The sequence below is a fragment of the Dipodomys merriami genome, unplaced genomic scaffold (assembly GCF_024711535.1).
Source record: "Dipodomys merriami isolate MVZ:Mamm:240054 unplaced genomic scaffold, mDipMer1.0.p SCAF_184, whole genome shotgun sequence".
In the NCBI taxonomy this organism is placed as follows: domain Eukaryota; kingdom Metazoa; phylum Chordata; class Mammalia; order Rodentia; family Heteromyidae; genus Dipodomys; species Dipodomys merriami.
In genome coordinates, this window is record NW_027203204.1 from 1,079,451 (window position 1) to 1,100,303 (window position 20,853).

Genomic DNA, 20,853 nt, shown 5'->3' on the forward strand with positions numbered 1-20,853 from the left:
AGAGCTAGGATGTGGAGAAAATAAAAGGTTTTGTGGGCTCCCCCCCAAAAAAAATACAAAGGTAGGCTCTAAATATTATGTTTATTCATGTTATTGATCTCATATAACCAACCAACCTACCTACCTTCCTTCCTTTTCTCCCTCCCTCCTTCCCTCTTTCTTTCTCTCCTTACTTCCCCCCTTTCCCCTCTCCTTTCCTTCCTTCTTTTTTCTTTTCATCCTTTCATTGTGCTGCCCAGCTGGTCTCAAACTCCTGGGCTCAAGTGATTCTTGCACCTAGGGCTACTGAGAGCCAGAGTTATAGGCGCCCACCATTGTGCCAAGGTTAATGTCTTCCAGCGGGAGAACACAGAAAAAAAAAGGCACAACTGAGACATTTTAGAAACATTTAGCACATGAATCAAAAAGGCTGTTTTTTTTTTAATGTTCTCTTTTCTGTAGTACTATGTGACCATTGGCAGAAAAACTAAGATAATTTTTTTCAGTTACTGATTAAAAATAGTAAGTAAAGAGAGATTAGAGAAGACTATAGAAGATAAAAGATAATCTAAACAAGCAAAAAAACAGAAACTGGGCCCCCTGGCCCTCACAGGCAGTGTCCAAGGCAGCAGGGCTCAGAGGCAAGTAGACTTAAGGTAAGGGAAAAGTTAGGGCAGGGAGGCAAGGTAATGTACCAGCAAGGAGCTATATCAAGCCTGGAGTTAATTTCCAGGTTTTGCTCCCTAGCGTCTATGGGACTTTGGAGAAGTGACTTAACTTCTCTGAACATCATTGTTCAGAGAAGTTAAGTCACTTCTTACCACAGCGCCTTCCTCCAAGGGCTGTGGTAAGGACCAAGTAGGATCATGCATGTAAATGGGTTCATATGGCAGTGTGTTCCACTATTTTATTGAGGCAGAAAAAGGGAAATCCAGGCAAGAGTTGACTTGTTTGAGGTCACCCAGAAGATCTGGCAATCACTGGCCTCAGGCAGTAAGCATTCTGATGCTCACAGTGAGAGAGATCTAGTAGAAAGGGAGTTGGAATCAGAATAGAAATCTCAGGCTTGCCATTTACAAGTGTGGATAAACTTAGGCTGCCCAACTTCTTGCAGGGGTTCTGAGAACTAGATGGTATTATGTAGTGAAGTATGCAGTATCAGCTCCAAGCCCCACACTGTTTAACTTTTACAAACAGCAAATGGACTGATATTTATAAGGACACAGGGCAAGAAAACTGTAAACTATGTGCAGGAAGTTTCTGATGATTGTTTATTCCTATAAACGTGTTTCTACAGTACAATTCAAAGAATAAATAGAGGCACTTGGCTGTAATTTTTACTGCAGTCTGCTGTTGAGGGATTTGGTGTGATGACAGGGCTGGTGGTATGTTTGGGTGATGGGCTAACTGGAGGCCTCGTGATGAACTGTGTGGGGATCCTTCCTGCCATGATCCGGCCCAGGTCTGAGTGCCAAAGATCTTGGTAGAAGAGTCACAACAAGCCAAATGTGAGGCGCTAATGTTCTGTTAATTCACTCTAGTCCGAGGATAGGTCCAAGTCTACCTATATCCAAAGGGTTGAGGTGAGTCTGATCTACTTGCCCAATGGGAAAGAACTGTGTCAGTTCAAGCCATCCCTAGGACTCAGAGCTCTATGAGACAGTTCTGAAGTGGACTAGCTAGGTCTTCCCTCTGACCTAGAATAAGCAATAAATACAAGTTATAAGATTACTTTTACAATATTTTCTTTTAATTTCATAAAGGGATCCTATCTGACATTTAAGGAAGGACAGAGGCACAAGTGGGGATTCGATTATCTACTGTAATTCAAGTAAGGAAGACAGCATGGAAAGTCAAGGGACAAGAAAACAGCAATTTTACTGACTCCTTCACAGAGGGAATAAGCAGAGACAAAGATCAGTCTGATCAGACAAAGTGGGAACCTGGAGCTATGACTTCAACGGCAACGATTAAGGAAGTAGTGTATAGGAAAGCTTTAAGCCGGGCGCCGGTGGCTCACACTGTCATCCTAGCTACTCAGGAGGCTGAGATCTGAGGACCATGGTTCAAAGCCAGCCCAGGCAGGAAAGTTCGTAAGACTCTTATCTCCAATTAACTTCCAGAAAACCAGAAGTGGTGCCATGGCTCAAAGTGGTAGAATGCCAGCCTTGAGCACAAATGCTTAGGGACAGCACCCAGGCCCTGAATTCAAGCCCCACGAATGACCAAACAAAAACAAAAACAAAAAAACAAAAACCAAACAAACAAAAAGAAAAGCTCTGGCCTTGATTTGCATATAACTACTGTACTGTCTAAGCCACCCCTATCCTTTTTTCCTTATTTCTCTAGGACAACACAAATTACTGGCCCTAAGTTGGCGCTATAGGATTAACTGCCCCAAATGTAGGCAGAATGAAAAGATTCTGTATCACTTGGCAGCAAACGGAGTGAGAGCCACAGCACTTTTGCACTGGGTCCCAAGGCCTTAGCAACAAGGAACAGGAACAAATAAATAATAAAGATGGCTCCTCTGTCCTCTGACACATTTGGTCAGGGAAAGATAGCATTGCTAACAACTGCTTTAGGGTCTTGGTCAAAGTCCGCGGCACTTTCCTGTGGCCGAATTCCTGATTGGCAGGTGACAGGAACCTTACAAGCTTTAGCTCCAGTCATTTCATCTCATATCTTGTTCACTAATTCACCTGGAGTGAACAAGGGTGTACTGGCTTTACCCGACACTTCTCTGGTTACTGCCCCATCAGGCGGTGAGATTTCTGGCAGATTTGGATGCACTCTGAGCCCGCTGGACCACAGCAGAACACTTCTCACGCCGCAGCAACTTGTTGTTTTCAAACAGACCTTCATTGCGGGGTATTCCATGAGAACCATCTGGAAAGGTCAGCAGGCCTTTGAGGAGGACAAAGAAATAAGGAAAAATAAGACAACTGCATTAAGGCCTTAGGGATCAGCTTGATACTCAACTAGTGAGTTCAGTGCACAGTAGTCATGAGGGCACAACCACTATAGCTTTCTGGACATCCACAAAGGAATTAAACTAAGAAGGTATATTTCCACCTCACCACAGTTATTATCATCCCCCAGGCTGAAACTTACCAAAACCATCTACTCTGCCATTTTTAAATTCCCCCTCAAAGGTCATGTTATCATGTCGAATGAAGACTCCAACGCCATTAAACTTTCCCTGGGCAAACTCTCCCTCATACCTGTAGAGACACCAAGATGTTAGTCTTTTATAGGCAAGTTCCTTGTGCTGGCTAATTGAGTCAAGCAGCTGCCTATAGGAGTTAATTAGTATAGCCAAGAGGCAAAGTGCAGAGCTCCACCCATCCCACCTATCCTATCTCTAGCTAGCAGAAAAGTTCAGAAAATATGGATTCAGGTCAATGGAGGTGGGATGGAAGGTCACTCATCTCCTTGACATTTCCAATTTCAGATCTATTTAAAAAGTAACCAGGGAATGGGAATGTGGCTTAGCAGTAAGAGTACTTGACTAGTATGCCTGAAGCTCTGGGTTCAATTCCTCAGTACCACATAAACAGAAAAAACCTGAGGTGGCGCTGTGGCTCAAGTGGCAGAATGCTAGCCTTGAGCACAGAGAGGCTTAAGTACAGCGCCCAGGCCCTGAGTTCAAGCTCCAGGACTGGCAACAACAACAACAACAACAACAACAAAAACAAAAAAACCAATAAAAGAACTGCTATTGTTTTCTTCAGGGCCTGGGACAAGTTCAGGATTGACCAGATATTCACCAATGACCTATTTTTAAATCAGAGCCTCTCTAGTTTAAAAGCTGGGAAAGGGGTAAACTAATACTCACCTTGAGCCATCTGAGAAGGTCAGTACCCCAAAGCCATTAAAGAGCCCATTTTCAAAATGACCCAGGTAGGTGCCACCATCTGCAAACAGCAGCTGACCAAAACCATGTCTGCGGCCTAAGCAGAGAGAAGGACAGGTGCCAGATTGGAATGGAGAAGCTTTAGGGTCCCATCTCACTTACTTGGCATCTCCTACTTTTCATTACCCTACCCACAAAATGAAAAAACACTGTGGGAGCAACAGGGGAGAATCGGGCACCAGAAACTTAGCTTCTGGGACTTCCCATTTTAAGTCATAGCATCAGATTTGGAGCAGGTCTCTAAATATGAATGTTAACTCTTAAAATAACAACAGCTAACATTTATTGTGTCTTTTCTATGTGCCAGCCACCCTTCTAAGCACTTTGTATTTATTGTATATAATCTTCAATATTATAAGACAGCCTCAGTACTATTATTATAGTTTAAAAGCTGGGGAAACAGCCGGGCGCCGTTGACTCATGCCTATAATCCTAGCTATTCAGGAGGCTGAGATCTGAGGATCATGGTTCAAAAGTACTGGTTAGAGTTAAATTCTGCAGGAAATAAAGCACCTAAAAGTTGGCTACCCATCTTTTTTTTTTTTTTTTTTTTTTGGTCTGTCATGAGGCCTGAACTCTGGGCCTGGGCACTGTCCCTCAGCTCTTCAGCTCAAGGCTAGTGCTCTACCACTTTAGCCACAGCACCAGTTCTGGCTTTTTCTGCTTATGTGGTACTGAAGGATCAAACCGAGGGCCTCATGCATGCAAGGCAAGCACTCTACCACTGAGCCACCTTCCCAGTCCTGGCTCCCATCTTCATGTATTTTTCCTTTAGCCAAAGTGTTCATCCCTGGAAAGCCACTGTGGGTCCTTCTTACCTTCCTTCCACTCTCCATGATATTCCTCCCCACTGGAGTAAGTGAAGGAACCTTTTGTCAGTGTCATGATGACAGGTTATGGAAGAAAAGGGTGAAACTGTAGGAAATAAACAGAAGAAGCAGTTCAGGGACTGGATGGAGGGATGGAGAGCAACGTCATCACCCATGGATACATTCTACTAGCCTATTATTTACTACCTTGGGTTCATATAACAAAAACACCTTCCCTCTCCAACTACCACACCACTACATTAGCACCGCGTCTGCCCAATGACTCTTGTTTTGGTCCGGTTGTGGGGCCTGAACTCTGGGCCTGAGCACTGTCCCTCAGCTCTTCAGCTCAAGGCTAGTGCCCTACCACTTGAGCCACAGCGCCACTTCCGGCTTTTTTCTTTTTGCTTATGTGGTGCTGAGGAATCGAACCTAGGACCTCAGGCATGCAAGGCAAGCGCTCTACCACTGAGCCAACTTCCCAGCCCCTGCCCAATGACTCTTATCCTGCTATGTTTTAAAAGTTTTCAGCTTGTTCTTATTTTCTATGACCTGGGATGGAAGGGGAGGTTTAATCTACAACTACTCATTCAGTATCTACCTTGTTAGTTTAGTTAATGTATAAAATAGTAGTCTCGCTGGGAAGGTGGCTCTGTGGTAGAGTGCTTGCCTCCCATGCATGAGGCCCTGGGTTCGATTCCTCAGCACCACATAAGCAGAAAAAGCCAGAACTGGCACTGTAGTTCAAGTGGTAGAGTGCTAGCCTTGAGCTGAAGGGCTGAGGGACAGTGCCCAGGCCCAGAGTTCAGGCCCCACAACTGACCAAAAATAAATAAATAAATAAATAATAATAATGTCATCTCTCAGTGAAGTTATACTGTAGTTGACTGGACCCACTGAAATTAATGGATGGCAGGGATTAACAAAGACAAATAATGACACAACCTAAAACAAGCAGTGAAGAAAGCAAACCTGATTCCCAATTGAGAAAGTGGGGAATGTAAGCACAAAGAGCAATGTATACATGGAATATTCAATGGAAAATTAAAGCTTGGTCTGACTACAGATGAAGACCTATTTGTATACTCAGTTGAAAGCTTAATTAAATCTGACAAGAACCCCACAGATCTAGTCCAAACTTCTTCATATTCTAAGTGAACAGATAGAAACTCAGAGTAGTTAAAAAGTTTGCTGGGGGCTAAGCTGGGACTAACACATAATCCTTCCCTGACTATAGCTAGTCTTTCAGCACTACCTCTCTGCATTTAGGTCAGGCCAACCATGGAGATCTCTGAAGGCTATGCAAAAGATGTCACAGCAGCTAGTAGGAAAGAGGGAGCTCTGGGGAACTTGTGGACAAAGCAGTATTTAAGGAAAGAGAATGTTGCAACAGGAAGTAGGAGGGGGTTGAAGAAGCTGAGTGTAGGTAGAAATGCTTGTAAGGAAGAGATGTAGTAAGTTGGTAGACTGAAAAAGTACTCTGGTATTTTTCATTCATCTCCTTGTGATGTGATTGGGGGCAGATCCTCCTTTTAAGAGGCAGTTTAGCCAGAAACCACTGGTTGTAATATTAACTATTACATGTATGTAATACTAGCTACTCAGGAGGCTGAGATTTGAGGATTGTGGTTCAAAGCCAGCCTGGACAGGAAAGTCCATGAGACTCTTACTTCCAATTAACGACCAAAAAGCTGGAAGTGGAGCTGTGCTTAAGTGGTAGAGCACCAGCTTTGAGCAAACATCTAAGGGGCAGTGTCAAGGCCCTGAGTTCAAGCCCCAGTAGCAGCGGGTGTGCACACATGCACGTGCAGAGTTCATTCCTTCCTTCCTCTACCCATTAGCTCTTGAGCAGTTCTGGGGAGTGGAACTCAGGGCCTCACACTTTTTTTTTTGGTCGGTTGTGGGGCCTGAACTCTGGACCTGGGCACTGTCCCTCAGCTCTTCAGCTCAACGCTAGCACTCTACCACTTGAGCCACAGCGCCACTTCTGGCTTCTTCTACTTATGTGGTGCTGAGGAATCGAACCCAGGGCCTCATGCATGCAAGGCAAGCACTTTACCACTGAGCCACCTTCCCAGCCCGGCCTCACACTTTCGAGGCAGGTGCTACACTGCTCAAACAGAAATCTAGCAGAGGCCTATCTTATCCTGTCCTACCCTGTGCCATGCCCATCCCACCCCATCTCATCCTACCCCATCATGCTTGCCAAGCACAAGATAGCGGCACTGTGGACACTGTCAACAAAAAGATCTGAGTTTAAATAACTTGGGCAAGCTATTAAGTGTTCTGTTTCTCAGTTTCCTCATCTATACAGATATAGGCCTATTTCAGAGTTGACAGGTACACTAAATTAAATAACATACATGAATGTACCTAGAAAGCTGCCTGGCCCTGCCCACTAAACGTTGGTTTATTTTCATCCACATTTACATGTGAGACATCTAAACTCAAATATTTACTTACTGTAACAGGAACTTCTCTAAAGTCCATGTTCAGTATAAAAGATTGATAACAACAGAGAGGTGCCAGTGGCTCATGCCTGAAATCCTAGCTACTCAGGAGGTAGAGATCTGAGGTCTGTAGTTTGAAGCCAGCCCTAGCAGGAAAATCCATGAGACTCTTATCTCCAATTACTACCAAAAGAAGCTGGAAGTAGAGCTCTAGCCCTGAGTTCAAGCCCCAGGACAGAAAAAAAAAGACAGCTAACATAATTCAGTAAGACTTAGAAATAGAACAATTTAGCAAATTTGACTAATGAGGCAAAGATTAAGTAGATGAAAAACAAACTATAGTTGCTACCCATTTGTTCTTCTTCAGTACCCTATGGGATATCTTGACTTTGGCCATTTTTTATTCTAATATCCCAGAAATGGACTGATGTGACAACAGCCTGACCTGATCCCAGAGCAGCTTCTTCACGTTCTGTAGGACAAGGCCTTGTCGCTAAGCTCTCATTTTCAGACATAAGGCCAGATTAGTCCTGAGCATCCTGGGTTCGCATCCAAAAATGGAGAAATATTTTCTAGCTCCATAAGGACAGAACAGCCAGCTTTGCAGAGGTTCTTTGAGACCTGTTGAGCTCACTTGTAATTCTCACTTGCTAATTTCTCCAATCACCAGAAGGCAACTTTATGTCTAAGATCCTTCATATAGAATAAAGTATCTTTAGGGAAGGGCCATATACCCCCCTCCCCCCGCACCCTTCCCCCCCAAGTCCTGTACTAACCTTTCCAAATCTCCAGGGCCTATTTTCACAGAGGTGATGCACAGTTAGTGACTGCTGTGCCCTCTCTGTCCTATCAATGTCCCATGGGGTCAGCATCCGATTTCAGGCTCACAAGCCTCTTATCGTCAGCCTGGCATCAGAGCATGCTGGGGTGGAGGTCAATATGACTCTACTGCAAATACAACATTAATGAGAGGAAGAGAAACAGTTTCCCATCAGAATTGCAGAAGAAAATTCTTCTTAGTTCAGTTGAGTAATTCAGTAACCTTCTGCCAATCTTTGATTGTTTCTACAACAAATTAAGACACAGCATTAAAGGTCGACCAATGGTACAAATTAGAAATATTTAATTCATTCAAAACACATTCATTGGAATCTAAAAGGCTGCTACCTTCTACAAAATATCACAACAAAGCCTTAAAAAACATACTTTTACTTTTAGTGATCCTAAAGTTTGAATTGAGGGCCTCAAACTTGCTAGGCAGTTTAGTTTACCACTTGAGCTACACCTCCAGACTATAACTAGGCTATCTTAAAACTAAATCTGTAACTATGAAAACTTAAAGATAAAGGCATTTCCTTTAAGTATTTGGTAGTAGATAACTAATCTACTTAAAATTTGGAGAGTGGTCAGATAATGGTGGCTTGCATCTATAATCCTAGTTACCCAAGAGACTGAGGTCTGAAGACCATGGTTTGAAGCCAGCCATTTAAACTCTTATTCTCTACCTAACCAGTAAAAAAACAGAAGTGGAACTGTGGCTCAAGTGATAGAGCATCAACTTTGAGTAAGGCCTTAAGTTCAAGTCCCAGTACTAGCATTAGAAAAAAAAAAAAAGAAGCCGGGCGCTGGTGGCTCACGTCTGTAATCCTAGCTACTCAGGAGGCTGAGATCTGAGGATTGCGGTTCAAAGCCAGCCCGGGCAGGAGAGACCGTGAGACTCCTATCTCCAATAAACCACCAGAAAACCAGAAGTGGCGCTGTAGCTCAAGTGGTAGAGCGCTCGCCTTGAGCTGAAGAGCTAAGGGACAGCGCCCAGGCCCAGAGTTCAAGCCCACAACCGACAAAAAAAAAAGAAAAAAAAAGAAAAAAAAAAAGATGGAAAGAGTTACTATAGTAGAATTTGAAGAGCCACAATGGGTACACAGGGACTGAGGTATATTTATTTACTTTACTTGAAACTTCCAGGGTAGCATCCCACCCTGTTTCAAATGGACTGGTAAAGAGTCCCTGGAAAAAAACAAAACAAAACAGAAGGGAATATTTCTTTAGTATGAGGATGCTCAACAGCCAAAGTATTTACTATACATGCCCTTAAGATGTAAGCCTAACTACATTTTGTGTGTGTGTGTGATATCAGATCTTGGGTTTACACTTTATTTATTTCAAAGACAAGAGTTTTACTGTACAATCTAGGCTTGTCTTGAACTTAATCCTTAGGCCTTCACCTCCAGAGTACTGGGAATATGGGCTGTGCCACAACAACTGGTAAAAAGTTATCTTCTTATTACTGAATGTCACAGATTGTATTTTTCAAATGTGTGTGCAGGGGCTGGGAAGGTGGCTCAGTGGTAGAGCACTTGCCTTGCATGCCGAGGCCCTGGGTTTGATTCCTCAGCACCACATAAGGAAAAAGAAAAAAAAGCCGGAAGTGGTGCTGTGGCTCAAGTGGTAGAGCACTGGCCTTGATCTGAAGAGCTGAGGGACAGTGCCCAGGCCCAGAGTTCAGGCCCCAGGACTGGACCCAAAACAAAAACAAAAACAAAAAACCAAATGTGTGTGCAATAGTTTCTCCTCTTACACATGCTTTTATAATCTGACTGTGACATTAACCCATCAAAGGATAGTCTCAACTTCTCTCTCTGGAATCAGAATAGGCTTCTTAAGTTTTAAACAATACTACGCTACTGGAAAGTGATGAGTGTTGTAAGGTTTTGTCACATAAGGTGATGTGACTTCCACCTAGCTGACTTCCATATGCACAATTGGAGTCCTGATCCACCAGTAAAGCAGTCCAACTATCCAAAGCTCCAATGCAATGAGGAAGCCACGCCAAATGGAGAGATCATGTGCTCTTCCAGTTTGAATCATCCTAGCCCAGGAACCAAGCCTCAATTAAGGAACCTTTATGATTCCATCTCCCAGAAATGAATCCATATTTCATCTGAGATATTATAGAATACAGACAAGACATTTACATGGTGGTGTTATTTTTTTTCAATTCTTTAAAAATCAAACTTGGCTGGATACTAGGGATTCATGTCTGTAATCCTAACTCCTTGGGAGGCTGACATCTGAGGATCCAAGTTTGAAGCCATCCTGTGCAGAAAAATCTGTGAGACTTTTATCTCCCCCAATTAACCACCAAAAATCTGGAAGTAGAGCTGTGGCTCAAGTACTAAAGCATCAACCTTGTGAGTGGTGGGGAAGGGAATAATAACACAAGGGGAATAGATTTTCAGTTAGCTACTAGTATTTAGAGGCAGTTCCTTAACTACCCACATACATTTTCAAATTGTTCCCCAAAGCCACCTCTCCTAGGATATGACAGTTATAAAAGTTCTTTTACACAAAAGAAAGCATTTTAGGCTTTTTGAATCCTAAATAGGTGAAAACGAAAGTTCTGATGAACAAGGATTAAGTTTTTTAGGAAACAAAAACAAAAACTCAAATACTCTATAGGTTTATAAATGAGATAGTTTTTTTTTTTTTTTCTTGTTTGCTGTCCCCTCTTGCCCTCCCACTCCCTACTGGGAATAAAATAGTCTTTTAAAATTATAACTTTAATCCTACTTTCCTTCTTTTGAAAAGTAAACAATTGTATCATTCACTATATAAAGGTCTTATTCAGGAAGACCGTGGGATGATTAGATTCGAGGTGAAAAAGAAAACAGTTGGTACCAGAAAGGTTTCTAAAAATATCACAAGGGATAGGGGGTGTGGTTCAAAGTGATACAACTCCTCCTAGCAAGTATAAGTCCCTGAGTTCAATCCCAGTATCTCCAGAAAAACAAAACATCACACACACACACACACACACACACACACACACACACACACACACACACACACACACACACACACACACGATAGCTTGGCAGTGAGGACTGGGGATAATACTGTCAGAACAGTAGAATGCCTGGATTGGTGTCTAATACAGCAGTTACGTTGGGACCTAAGCTGGTGGGAGATGCTGAGCTGCTAGGATGCCACCTATCAAGTAACGGAGGCACCCCATCTTCAAAGCTCAGTATGTGAGAGGATTCTCCCCCAATGCGGAAGCGGCTTCCCCAGAGCAGACAAAGCCCTAGACCTCCACGAGGCCACACTGGCTCCCGCCGCTTTCTGGCATTCCAGCCTCTCTCCTACCTTCCTCTGCCTGGGTCTGCTTTCTCTCCCAGAACACCCAGGTCAGCCATTCCCTAGAGCCCCCGGCCCCCACCCAGCTCGGGTGCCATGGCTCTCCCGGGCCTCTCGATCAGCTGAAAACCGGGGTCGGACCCGCCCGAGCAGCTGGCCAGGGGCGCGCGTGCCGTGACAGCGCTGCGCCTCGAGCCGGGGCGGCTCTCTCCCACTCGCCTCGCCGCCCCTCCCGGGCTGACCCATTCGTGTGGCTCCCTCCCACCGGGGCCATCAGCCCACCTGGGCTCGACCTTTCCGAACGAGTGTCGCGCCCAGACGCGGGGCTCCAGGGACCTGGGCCTTGGCTCTGCCCGGCTCCCCACGGCTGCCTTCCACTCCACCACCTCCACCATCAGCCCCTCTGGACGCCGCCATCCTGGGCGGCTGCACTGAGCTCCATTCCCGCTGCCAATTGGCTGTTACCTAGGCAACCGGGAAAAACGCCACTCCCCATTGGTCCCGTTCCTTCTCCTCACCATCTGGGTGCGGGGCTCTGTCAGCAAGAGGGTGGGGCTGTGATCCCACCTCACCAACTCCACAGACACGGAGGACGCTGGTCTCGCGCGCCGGAGACAGCCCTCCCCCTACAAAATTAACCCCAAATAAGACCAAACGTGTCTATGTTACCACCAGCTCCCATCCTTCAGGCTTGTAAAGGCCTGGTTGCTGAGTTTAAGGACAGAAATCTGCTGTAGAGGTGGATTTGTAATTTTTAATGTGCTAGGCAGGGCTGACCCTTAATAATCCCATGCCTAGCAATGTGGTATCAAGACATTTGTGGCATTCCTTATAATGTGTTGTCATTACTCAGATCCATTGTTTTTGGTCGGTCCTGGGTCTTGAACTCAGGGCCTGAACGCTGTCCCTGAGCGCTTTCGCCCAAGGTTAGCGTTCTACAACTTTGAGCTGCAGCTCCACTTCTGATTTTCTGGTGGTTAATTGGAGATAACAGTCTCATGGACTTTCCTGCCTGGGCTGGCATGGAACTGAGATCTTCAGATCTCAGCCTTGTGCCACCAGTGCCCAGCTTTTCAAATTGCTTTTAGTGGATTGAGGTTTCTTCATTTGTAGACTAGAAAATGATAAAGGTAACAGCCATTGCATTTCTCCAGGATTATTATGAAAATGTGAGATAAATAATAGTTTCTTTAAAAACTTATATTCTGTATTCAAATTTCATCTGTCACTAAATGTAAACGATTTTGAGCAAGGTATTAAGACTGTAAAATGACATTGGATCAGCAAATGTATAAGATTCAATCTGGGGGCTGGGAAGGTGGCTCAGTGGTAAAGCACTTGACTTGCATGCATGAGGCCCTGGGTTCAATTCCTCAGCACCCATAAGAAAAAAAAAAGCCGGAAGTGGCGCTGTGGCTCAAGTGGTAGAGCACTAGCCTTGAGCTGAAGGGCTGAGGGGCAGCGCCCAGGCTCAGAGTTCAAGCCCACGACCGGACCCAAAAAAAAAAAAAAAAGATTCAATCTGGCACTACCATTCGGTGGTCCATTCATTAGTTAAATATGCCAAACTGTGTGGTATTGACTATAGATGTAATTATAGTTGTCGAAAGAATGGAGTGTCAAGAAAATAGATGTTACTAGAATGTAGACTGTATATTACAAAGTATAAAGAAATAATACTTTGAGGACTGGGAATCTGGTTTAGTGGTAGAGTGCTTGCCTAGCATTCATGAAGCCCTGGGGAGGAAAGTATCCATGAAACTCTTATCTCCAATAAACTATTCAAAAAAGCCAGAAGTGGTGCTATGGTTCAAGTAGTAGTGAACACAAAGAAGTCCAGGGATAGTGCCAGTCTAGAGCCAGGCTGCCTAGATTTGAACCCAGCTCTGCCACTATCATGGGCAAGTTATTTTACCTCTGTAGGCCTCAGTTTCCAACATCACAGGGGTTTCAATGTGAGTCATTTTGAGTAATGGACTTAAATGATGCCTGGTACATACTTAGCATTTGGTAGGTGATAGGGGACATTTGGGCTCTGTTCAGTAAAAAAGAAATTAAATTTGAAGAGGTATATACAGAAATACATTCCAAGAATGTTTCCATAGAGGAAAAAAAAAAACCTCAGAATTCCAGGGAGAGCTCTAAAACTGGGACCTCTCCTTGATTGTAACTTGAAGTTTGTGAGTTAAATGAGATAAATGATACCAAGATATCATTTTTGTGGCTATGGGTTCTGGTACATGAGAGGCAGACATCACTTAATTATTTGATGTCTGGACATCAAAAGGAAATGCATTAGTTGTTAATTAAAAGAAGCAGTGGAACTCAAAATAGATTTTTGCCTAGAGTGGTTTATTTATTTATTTTTTAAATTGGGGAATGAACCCAGAACATGCTAGGTAAGCACTAACACTGAGCAACTGAGCTGCTCCTCTAGTCCTAAGACATTCCTATAAATACAAATGAACAATAATTCTTTCAATTCAGTACTTGTACTGAGCTGTGGCAATAATCTGAATCAGGAATGATTATGAAATACTGGTGACCATGTAACTAATGGTCTTTTGTGAAAATCCATACCTCTAGTCTGGAGATTACTTTGGGCAGAACAATGAAAACATTAACAATTACCTCAACAGTGACCAAAAGACTAGTGGAGTACCTTTTTATATAATAAGCATCATAAGTACTTTATATACATTGCATATTCTTGTTTAATCAAGTGAGATAGGGATGATCATTTTCACTTTATAGGCGGAAAACAGGTTTGAGAGATGAAGTAATTTGTGAAAAATGATTGTCATTTTAGAACTAGTATTCAAATTAAATGTCTCTGATTCCAAATACCTGCTTCTAACCATTACATCCCACACTTTAACTTTATTTTTTTTGTCTTTTCTTTTTTGGTACTGGGGATCGAATCCAGGACGTTGCACTTACTAGACAAGAGCTTTGCCACTGAGCTACATCCCAGCCTTCATCCCACACTTTAAAAAGGCAGTTAGTTGGGATACAGGTGGACCCATTGCAACAATGAGATGTACAAGTCCTTACGTTGCAAAATGAACTTTACAACTTTGGTAGTGGGTGGGGGGAGGATTGGGTGGGGGAGGGAGGGAATATGCGGAATATGGGAAGGGGAAACAAAGAGGAGGCAACAATGCTTGATAAGAAATATACTCGCTATCTTGCCCATGTAACTGTAACTCCTCTGTACGGTATTCTCACAGTAAAAGAAATTTTTTTTTTTTTTAAAGGCAGTTGGGAACTGGGAAAGTGGCTCAGTGGTAGAGTGCTTGCCTCGCATTCATGAGGTCCTGGGTTTGATTCCTCAGCACTACATAAACAGAAAAGGCTGGAAGTGGTGCTGTGGCTCGAGTAGTAAAGAGCTAGCCTTGAGCTGAAGAGCTCAGAGACAGCACCCAGGCCGAGTTCAAGCCCCATGACTGACCAAAAAAAAGGCGGCGGTGGCGCAGCTCAGGTGGAAGACAATCAAAGAAAGGAAGGAAGCATCGGATTCCAAGTTCGAGTCCCAGTTTCAAACAACAACAATACAAAGGATAGTATAATATTCCATAGATTTAAATATCCAACTATTTGTCCTCCTTCAGATGCCACCTATATACATTTCCTGGATTACTTCAGGGTGCCTGGGTCTCCACTTCCTTGGGCAAGATCTGCTCTAGAAAGCTCCCTATGGGCCGGGCGCTGGTGGCTCACGCCTGTAATCCTAGCTACTCAGGAGGCTGAGATCTGAGGATCGCGGTTCAAAGCCAGCCCGGGCAGGAGAGACCGTGAGACTCCTATCTCCAATAAACCACCAGAAAACCGGAAGTGGCGCTGTAGCTCAAGTGGTAGAGCGCTCGCCTTGAGCTGAAGAGCTGAGGGACAGCGCCCAGGCCCAGAGTTCAAGCCCCACGACCGACCAAAAAAAAAAAAAAAAAAAAAAAAAAGAAAGCTCCCTATGGCCTTTCACATGCCAGGTACCTCTGCTTGGCTTTTCCTCGGTCCTTGGTAGTTCTTCTCCCCACTCCCCCCACTCAGTCAAGCAGGTTGCTGTATGTTCTGCACAGCACTAACCTTCCATTCCTTTCCTCTAGCAACTCTGTTTACCTCTCAGTAATTATACACTTCCTCTGGATTCAGCACAGGCTTCGCTGAGTCTGGAGACTTCCTATTAATGGAGTTCCAGATAGATATCTGGCTCTTTTGCTCTGAGGAAAAGAACAACATAACCTCCCAGAGAGCTGTTTTTCAACAGAATGAGGGGAGCTATAATCTTCCTTCTCTTTTCCACCAAAATACTGTGGACTACTGTGTCTAGACACTGAGGGCTTACATTGGCAAATAAAGCCTTGGATTTTTTTGGTCTCACAGAAATTTAGAGCTTTTGGATTGGGATTAAACAAACAAAAAAGGCCCGCCCTCTCCCTTTGTTACAAGTACAGAGAGCGATGTTTCTTTGCTTCACTACTGTCTCTCCAACACTTAGAACTTAGGTGATCAATTAGTGATCCTAAAATGACACTTTTGCAAGGCACTGATGGCTCACCTCTGTCACAGTCGCCACTCTCGGCGGATCGAGGCTTGAAGCCGGCCTGACCAGAAAAGTCCATGAGTTTCTCATCTCCAATTAATCAGCAAGGAGCCGGAAGTGGAGCTCTGGCTCAAGCGATAGAACGCCAGCCTGGAAGCGAAAAATGCAGCCAAGAGAAAGCGTGAAGGCCTGAGTTCAAGCCCCAGTACTCATACCAAAGAAATGCCTTTCTTTTCCCCCTTGCCAGTCTCACAACCAGCAGGCACTCAAATAGTGACCCATAGGCAGGATGCTAGGAAAGCAACCAAGCCTCGCCAACCAATTGGAATTAAAGGGCGGGGCTGACCCAGGTTTGGCTTCTGGAACATGCGCAGTCTTCACGGAAGGTGACAGGATTAAAATGCTGAGGCCGCGATTGCGCAGGAGCAGCTTCTGATTGGCCACTGTGTGCGCGCGAGGGGCAGTGCTTACTCGCAGCCAAGTAAACAGGGTTGGATGGGGGCGGGGCCACGCGTGTGCCGGGCCCGGGTTGGCCAGGCGGGAGGAGGGGAGGAACACGGATTGGTTGTGGCCGCCAGCTCGGCTGTGTGGAACGCGCCGGGACCCAGAGCCGGCGGCCTGAGGGATGGACGAGAAGAGCCCACTAGTGTCCCCCGAGCGGGCCCAACCCCCGGAGTACACCTGCCCATCGGGTTCGGGCACTTACTTTCCGCAGGTGCCGGGGGGCGCGGTCCGCGTGGCGGTGGCGGCCGGCTCGGGTCCCTCTCCGCCGAGCTCGCCGGGCCACGATCGGGAGCGGCAGCCGCTGCTGGACCGGGCCCGGGGTGCAGCGGCCCAGGGTCAGACCCACACGGTGGCGGCGCAGGCCCAAGCCCTGGCCGCCCAGGCCGCGGTGGCGGCGCACACCGCGCAGGCCCACCGCGAGAGGAACGAGTTCCCGGACGACCCCGAGTTCGAGGTGGTGGTGCAGCAGGCCGAGCTGGCCATCGAGCGCGGCATCTTCCCGGAGCGCATCTACCAGGGCTCCAGCGGAAGCTATTTCGTCAAGGACCTGCAGGGGGTGAGAGCGGGGGCGGGCACCGCGGGGCGGGGGCAGGCGGGGGTCGGGAGCAGTTTGGGGTTGGTGGGGACCGGGGGAGGAGGAGGATGGACAGGCTGCGAGGGAGAGGAACTTCCCTCTGCCAGCCCCAAGCGGGATGGTGGGATGTCTCCGAGGACTTGGAAACTCGGAGGAACGGAGAAATAAATCTGAACCTTGTTTAGTGGCGAAGGCGTGAGCGGAAAAAGAAAAGGGGAAATTGGCCAGATACAAGCCCGGGGCCGGGCAGTGTGGTGTGGTAATCTGGCCCCCGGACCGGGAGGCGCGGGGCAGATGCTGCTTTTTAGTAGATTCAGCTTCATCCCATCATCGGCCTCCAGATGTGAGGCTTTGGGCCTGTTTTCTTTTTAGACTGGAGTAGTTTGTAGCTCTTTTGCTGGATTCAGTTCCAGCCTGAGCGGTGGGGCTGTCTTCTTGCCACAGCTGGAGCTCGCTTGTTCACAGTCATGGGTGATAGCGTGGGTGGATTCCCCAGTTTCATCTGGCCTGGTTAGCGCTCTGGGAAAAGGTTCAAATCATTCTCTGTGGTTCCTCCTTTTACGAGATGGAGTTTCTAAAAACACAGGACTATCAGCTATCTTTTACTTTCTCTTCCAGGACTGCCCGTACTTTACTTTGCAGTTAGAGCAGCATTTTGCCGACCTTTATTTTGCCCTCTGTGTGTGTGTAAAAGGAGGTGGAGATGGGATGGGATAGGGCATAAGATGATCAGGGAAGCTGAGAAGTGACCCTTTATCCTTTTAAAATTGCAGAGGAATTTAAGGCATTTGTCTCCGATCAAACCAGAGATATCATTGGAAGAATAGAGGGTCAAAATCATTAAGTTGGGGCTGAGAATGTGGATTAGGGGTAGAGTGCTTGCCTAGCATGCATGAAGCCCTGGGTTCCATTCCTCAGTACCACATAAACAGGAAAAGCCAGAAGTGGCCAGGTGGCTCAAGTGGTAGAGCACTAGCTAGCCTTGAGCAAAAGAAGCTCAGGGACAGTGCCCAGGGCCTGAGTTCAAGCCCCAGAACTGGCCAAAATCAATCAATCAATCAATCAATCAACCAATCAAGTCTTCTCTTGAAATCTCCAGAGGTACCAGAAATGGTTCTTTGGCCAAATGTGTTATTGTTATACAGATTAAAATAATAACTGCCAGAGTGCCCTTAAAACCTCCCTTCACTTCTGTTTGAATGCTGTAGGTGGTCAGTGTGCTGTTTTGCCAGAGGAATCGTGAATGGGCAGGATTGACTATAACTTGTAACACTTGGTCAAGTTCACTGAATAATGCATTTTTCATCCAGAGTTGTCCCTGAGCTATCAAGAACCTGAGAGCAATTCTACTGTCAGCTCTGTTCACATAAACTGTTTGGGGAAAACTTTGAGGGGAATCATTCTTTCCAAGATCTTTGAGTAAGGGAGCTTGGAAGCTCCAATGGGAGCTTCATTTCTAGAAGTGAAGAAAGGTGAATGTCCTGAGTCAACAAAAGCAGAAGATGTGGCTCAGGGCCTCAGGTTTAATTTCTAGCAAAATACACACACACACACACACACACACACACACACACACACACACACACACGATGCTTTCATCTTTTTTGAAAACAAAATTTAAGACAGGAGTTAGGGTTTTTGTATGGGTGTCAGTTAATGTGTCTGCTGATGAAAGAATGGGCTTAAAATTACCTTTGTTAGGTACAGGAGGAGGAAAACTTTTTTTTTTTCTTTCATGACACTGTTACAACTCTCTAGGAAGTATGTCAGGTCAGCTGAGAAGTGATCTGGTACTCTGGAAGTAATAGGATCTCTAAACTTTCCCTCCCTGGCAGGTAAAGTACTGTCTCTTTTGTACATGCACAGAGGACAGACCACAGTTATGTTTTTAGTGATGGTCAAGATCAGAGCTCCAAAATTTCCTCGCTACTATTCTTGTTAGAGGGAAAATCAATATACCAGATGCTCTGGAAAAACTAATTTGAGTGTCTTGCTCCCACTGAGGAAAATGTGCTTGAGACTAGTCCACAGACTCCCTGTAGTTGATATTGTCACTTTTGACTCTGTTCTAAATGTATGTATTTTTTTTTAGCGTCTTACATTTTTATTGTTATTATAAAAGTGATATACAAAGGGGCTACAGTTACATAAGTTAGGTAAAGAGTACGAGTACACAAGTGGTAGAGTGCTAGCCTTGAGCTGAAGAACTGAGGGACAGTGCCCAGGCCCAGAGTTCAGGCCCCAGGACCGGACCCCAAAAAAAAAAAAAAAAAAAAAAAGTACGAGTACATTTCTTTTTTCTTGCTTTTTTTTTTTTTTTTTTTTTTTGGTATAGGGCTTGAACTCTGGATGCTGCTCCTGAGCTTTTCTGATCAAGACTAGTTCTGTACCACTTTGAGCCACAACTCCACTTCCCCTTTTCTTTTTTCTTTTTCTTTTGGTCGGTCCTGAGGCTTGAACTATCCCTCAGTTTTCAGCTCAAGGCGAGCGCTCTACCCATTGCGCCACAGCACCACTTCTGGTTATCTAGTGGTTTATTGGAGATAAGTCTCCCCGACTTTCCCAGCCCAGGCTGGCTTTGAACTGTGATCCTCAGATCTCAGCCTCCCGAGTAGCTAGGATTACAGGTGTGAGCCGCTGGCGCCGGCATCACTTCCCTTTTTCTAGAGGTTAATTGGAGATAAGAATCTCTTGACTACCTGCCACTGGGAGCTCATGCTTGTAATCATAGCTACTCTGGAGGCTGAGATCTGAGGATCTCAGTTTAAAGCCAGCCTAGGCAGCAAAGTCCGTGAGACTCTTATCTCCAATAAACCACTCACAAAACTGGAAGTGGTTCTATGGCTAAAGTGGTAGAGCGCTAGCCTGGAGCTGAAGAGCTGAGGGACGGCACCCAGGCCCAGAGTTCAAGCCCCATGACCAACCAAAAAGAAAAAAAAGAGATCTCATGACTTCCCTGCTGAGGCTGACTTCACACTAAGATCCTCAGATCTCAGCCTTTTAAGTAGCTAGGATTACAGGTGTGAACCACAGCACCCAGCTAAGAGTACATTTCTTTTTTAACAGTGTCACCTCTTCCTTTGCACTCTCCCAGTTTTTCCCTTCCATCTCCACTCACAGGTTGTATGGTTCCTTTTAAACATGGTGTCTAGTGAGTACTACTGCTGCCTTAGTTTGCCCTTTGTCCCTCCATTACTGTGCTTCACCTTACCCTCCCAAAGATAGATAAATGACAAAAAAAGAAAGAAAACAAAAACAACAATGAATAAAAAAACCTCTTGTTTCCATTTCCTGGAGTTCATTTCAATAATAATAATTATTATTTTCTCTTTGTCATGGGCTTGAACTCAGGACCTGGGTGCTATACCTGAGCTTTATTACTCAAGGCTATTACTCTACCACTTTAAGCCACAGTGCCAATTCTGGTTTTCTGGTGGTTAGTTGGTGATAAGAGTGTCTCAGACTTTCCTGGCTTGGCTGGCTTTGACCAGTGGTTCTCAGATCTCTGACTCCTGAGTAGCTAGGATCACAGGCCTAAGCCACAGGTGCCAGGCAATAAATATTTTTTTATATGATTAGAGGCACATAGGCATTGTATCTTTGTGTCCCTCCCTTAAGAATATACTCCTTAGGGTCTGGGAACTCCTTAAGGGCTCAGTGGTAGAGGACTTGCCTTGCATGCCTGAGGCCCTGGGTTCGTGGTGCTGTGGCTCAAGTGGTAGAGCGTTAGCCTTGAGCTGAAGAGCTGAGGGACAGTTCCCAGGCCCAGAGTTCAGGCCCCATGACCAGACCTCCCTCCCCCACCAAAAAAAAAAATCCTCCTTGGGCTGGGAAGGTAGCTCAGTGGTGAGCGCTTGCCTTGCATGCATAAGGCCCTGGTTTTGATTCCTCAGCACCACATAAGCAAAAAGAAAAAAGCCGGAAGTGGCGCTGTGGCTCAAGTGGTA

General features: G+C 45.4%; 2 protein-coding genes across 4 annotated transcripts in view; one reads left to right on the forward strand and one right to left on the reverse strand.

Moving 5' to 3' along the window:
• Positions 1-1,721: 1,721 nt before the first annotated feature.
• LOC138830132 (MORN repeat-containing protein 4) lies at positions 1,722-16,138 on the reverse strand. Of its 3 annotated transcripts, none has more exons than XM_070026545.1 (6): positions 15,844-16,138; positions 7,931-8,102; positions 4,714-4,810; positions 3,818-3,932; positions 3,094-3,203; positions 1,722-2,886 (listed from the first exon to the last, which is right to left on the reverse strand). In XM_070026545.1, exons 3-6 carry the CDS (start codon positions 4,778-4,780, stop codon positions 2,738-2,740), a joined length of 441 nt encoding a protein of 146 aa, XP_069882646.1. In that variant the 5' UTR covers positions 4,781-4,810; positions 7,931-8,102; positions 15,844-16,138; the 3' UTR covers positions 1,722-2,737. The 3 variants fall into 3 exon arrangements, with proteins under 3 accessions (XP_069882646.1, XP_069882648.1, XP_069882647.1); XM_070026547.1 differs by lacking the exon at positions 15,844-16,138 and adding an exon at positions 11,810-11,832; XM_070026546.1 differs by lacking the exon at positions 15,844-16,138 and adding an exon at positions 11,574-11,707.
• Positions 16,139-16,376: 238 nt separating this feature from the next.
• LOC138830133 (phosphatidylinositol 4-kinase type 2-alpha) overlaps positions 16,377-20,853 on the forward strand; it is a 35,880-nt gene continuing 31,403 nt past the window's right edge. The window contains exon 1 of the mRNA XM_070026548.1: positions 16,377-16,888. Within this exon, the coding sequence (XP_069882649.1) occupies positions 16,454-16,888 (435 nt within the window). The 5' untranslated portion in view covers positions 16,377-16,453. The remainder of the gene's footprint in view (positions 16,889-20,853) is intronic.

What these genes read in the sequence shown, in the direction of transcription:
- LOC138830132 (XM_070026545.1), bottom strand. Translation starts at nt 4,780, where the DNA reads ATGACACTGACAAAAGGTTCCTTCACTTACTCCAGTGGGGAGGAATAT. An exon ending in TCATGGAGAGTGGAAGGAAG is followed by an intron (nt 3,933 to 4,713) that starts GTAAGAAGGACC and finishes CTCTCTGCTTAG; the next exon opens with GCCGCAGACATGGTTTTGGT. An exon ending in TGGCAGAGTAGATGGTTTTG is followed by an intron (nt 2,887 to 3,093) that starts GTAAGTTTCAGC and finishes TCCTCCTCAAAG; the next exon opens with GCCTGCTGACCTTTCCAGAT.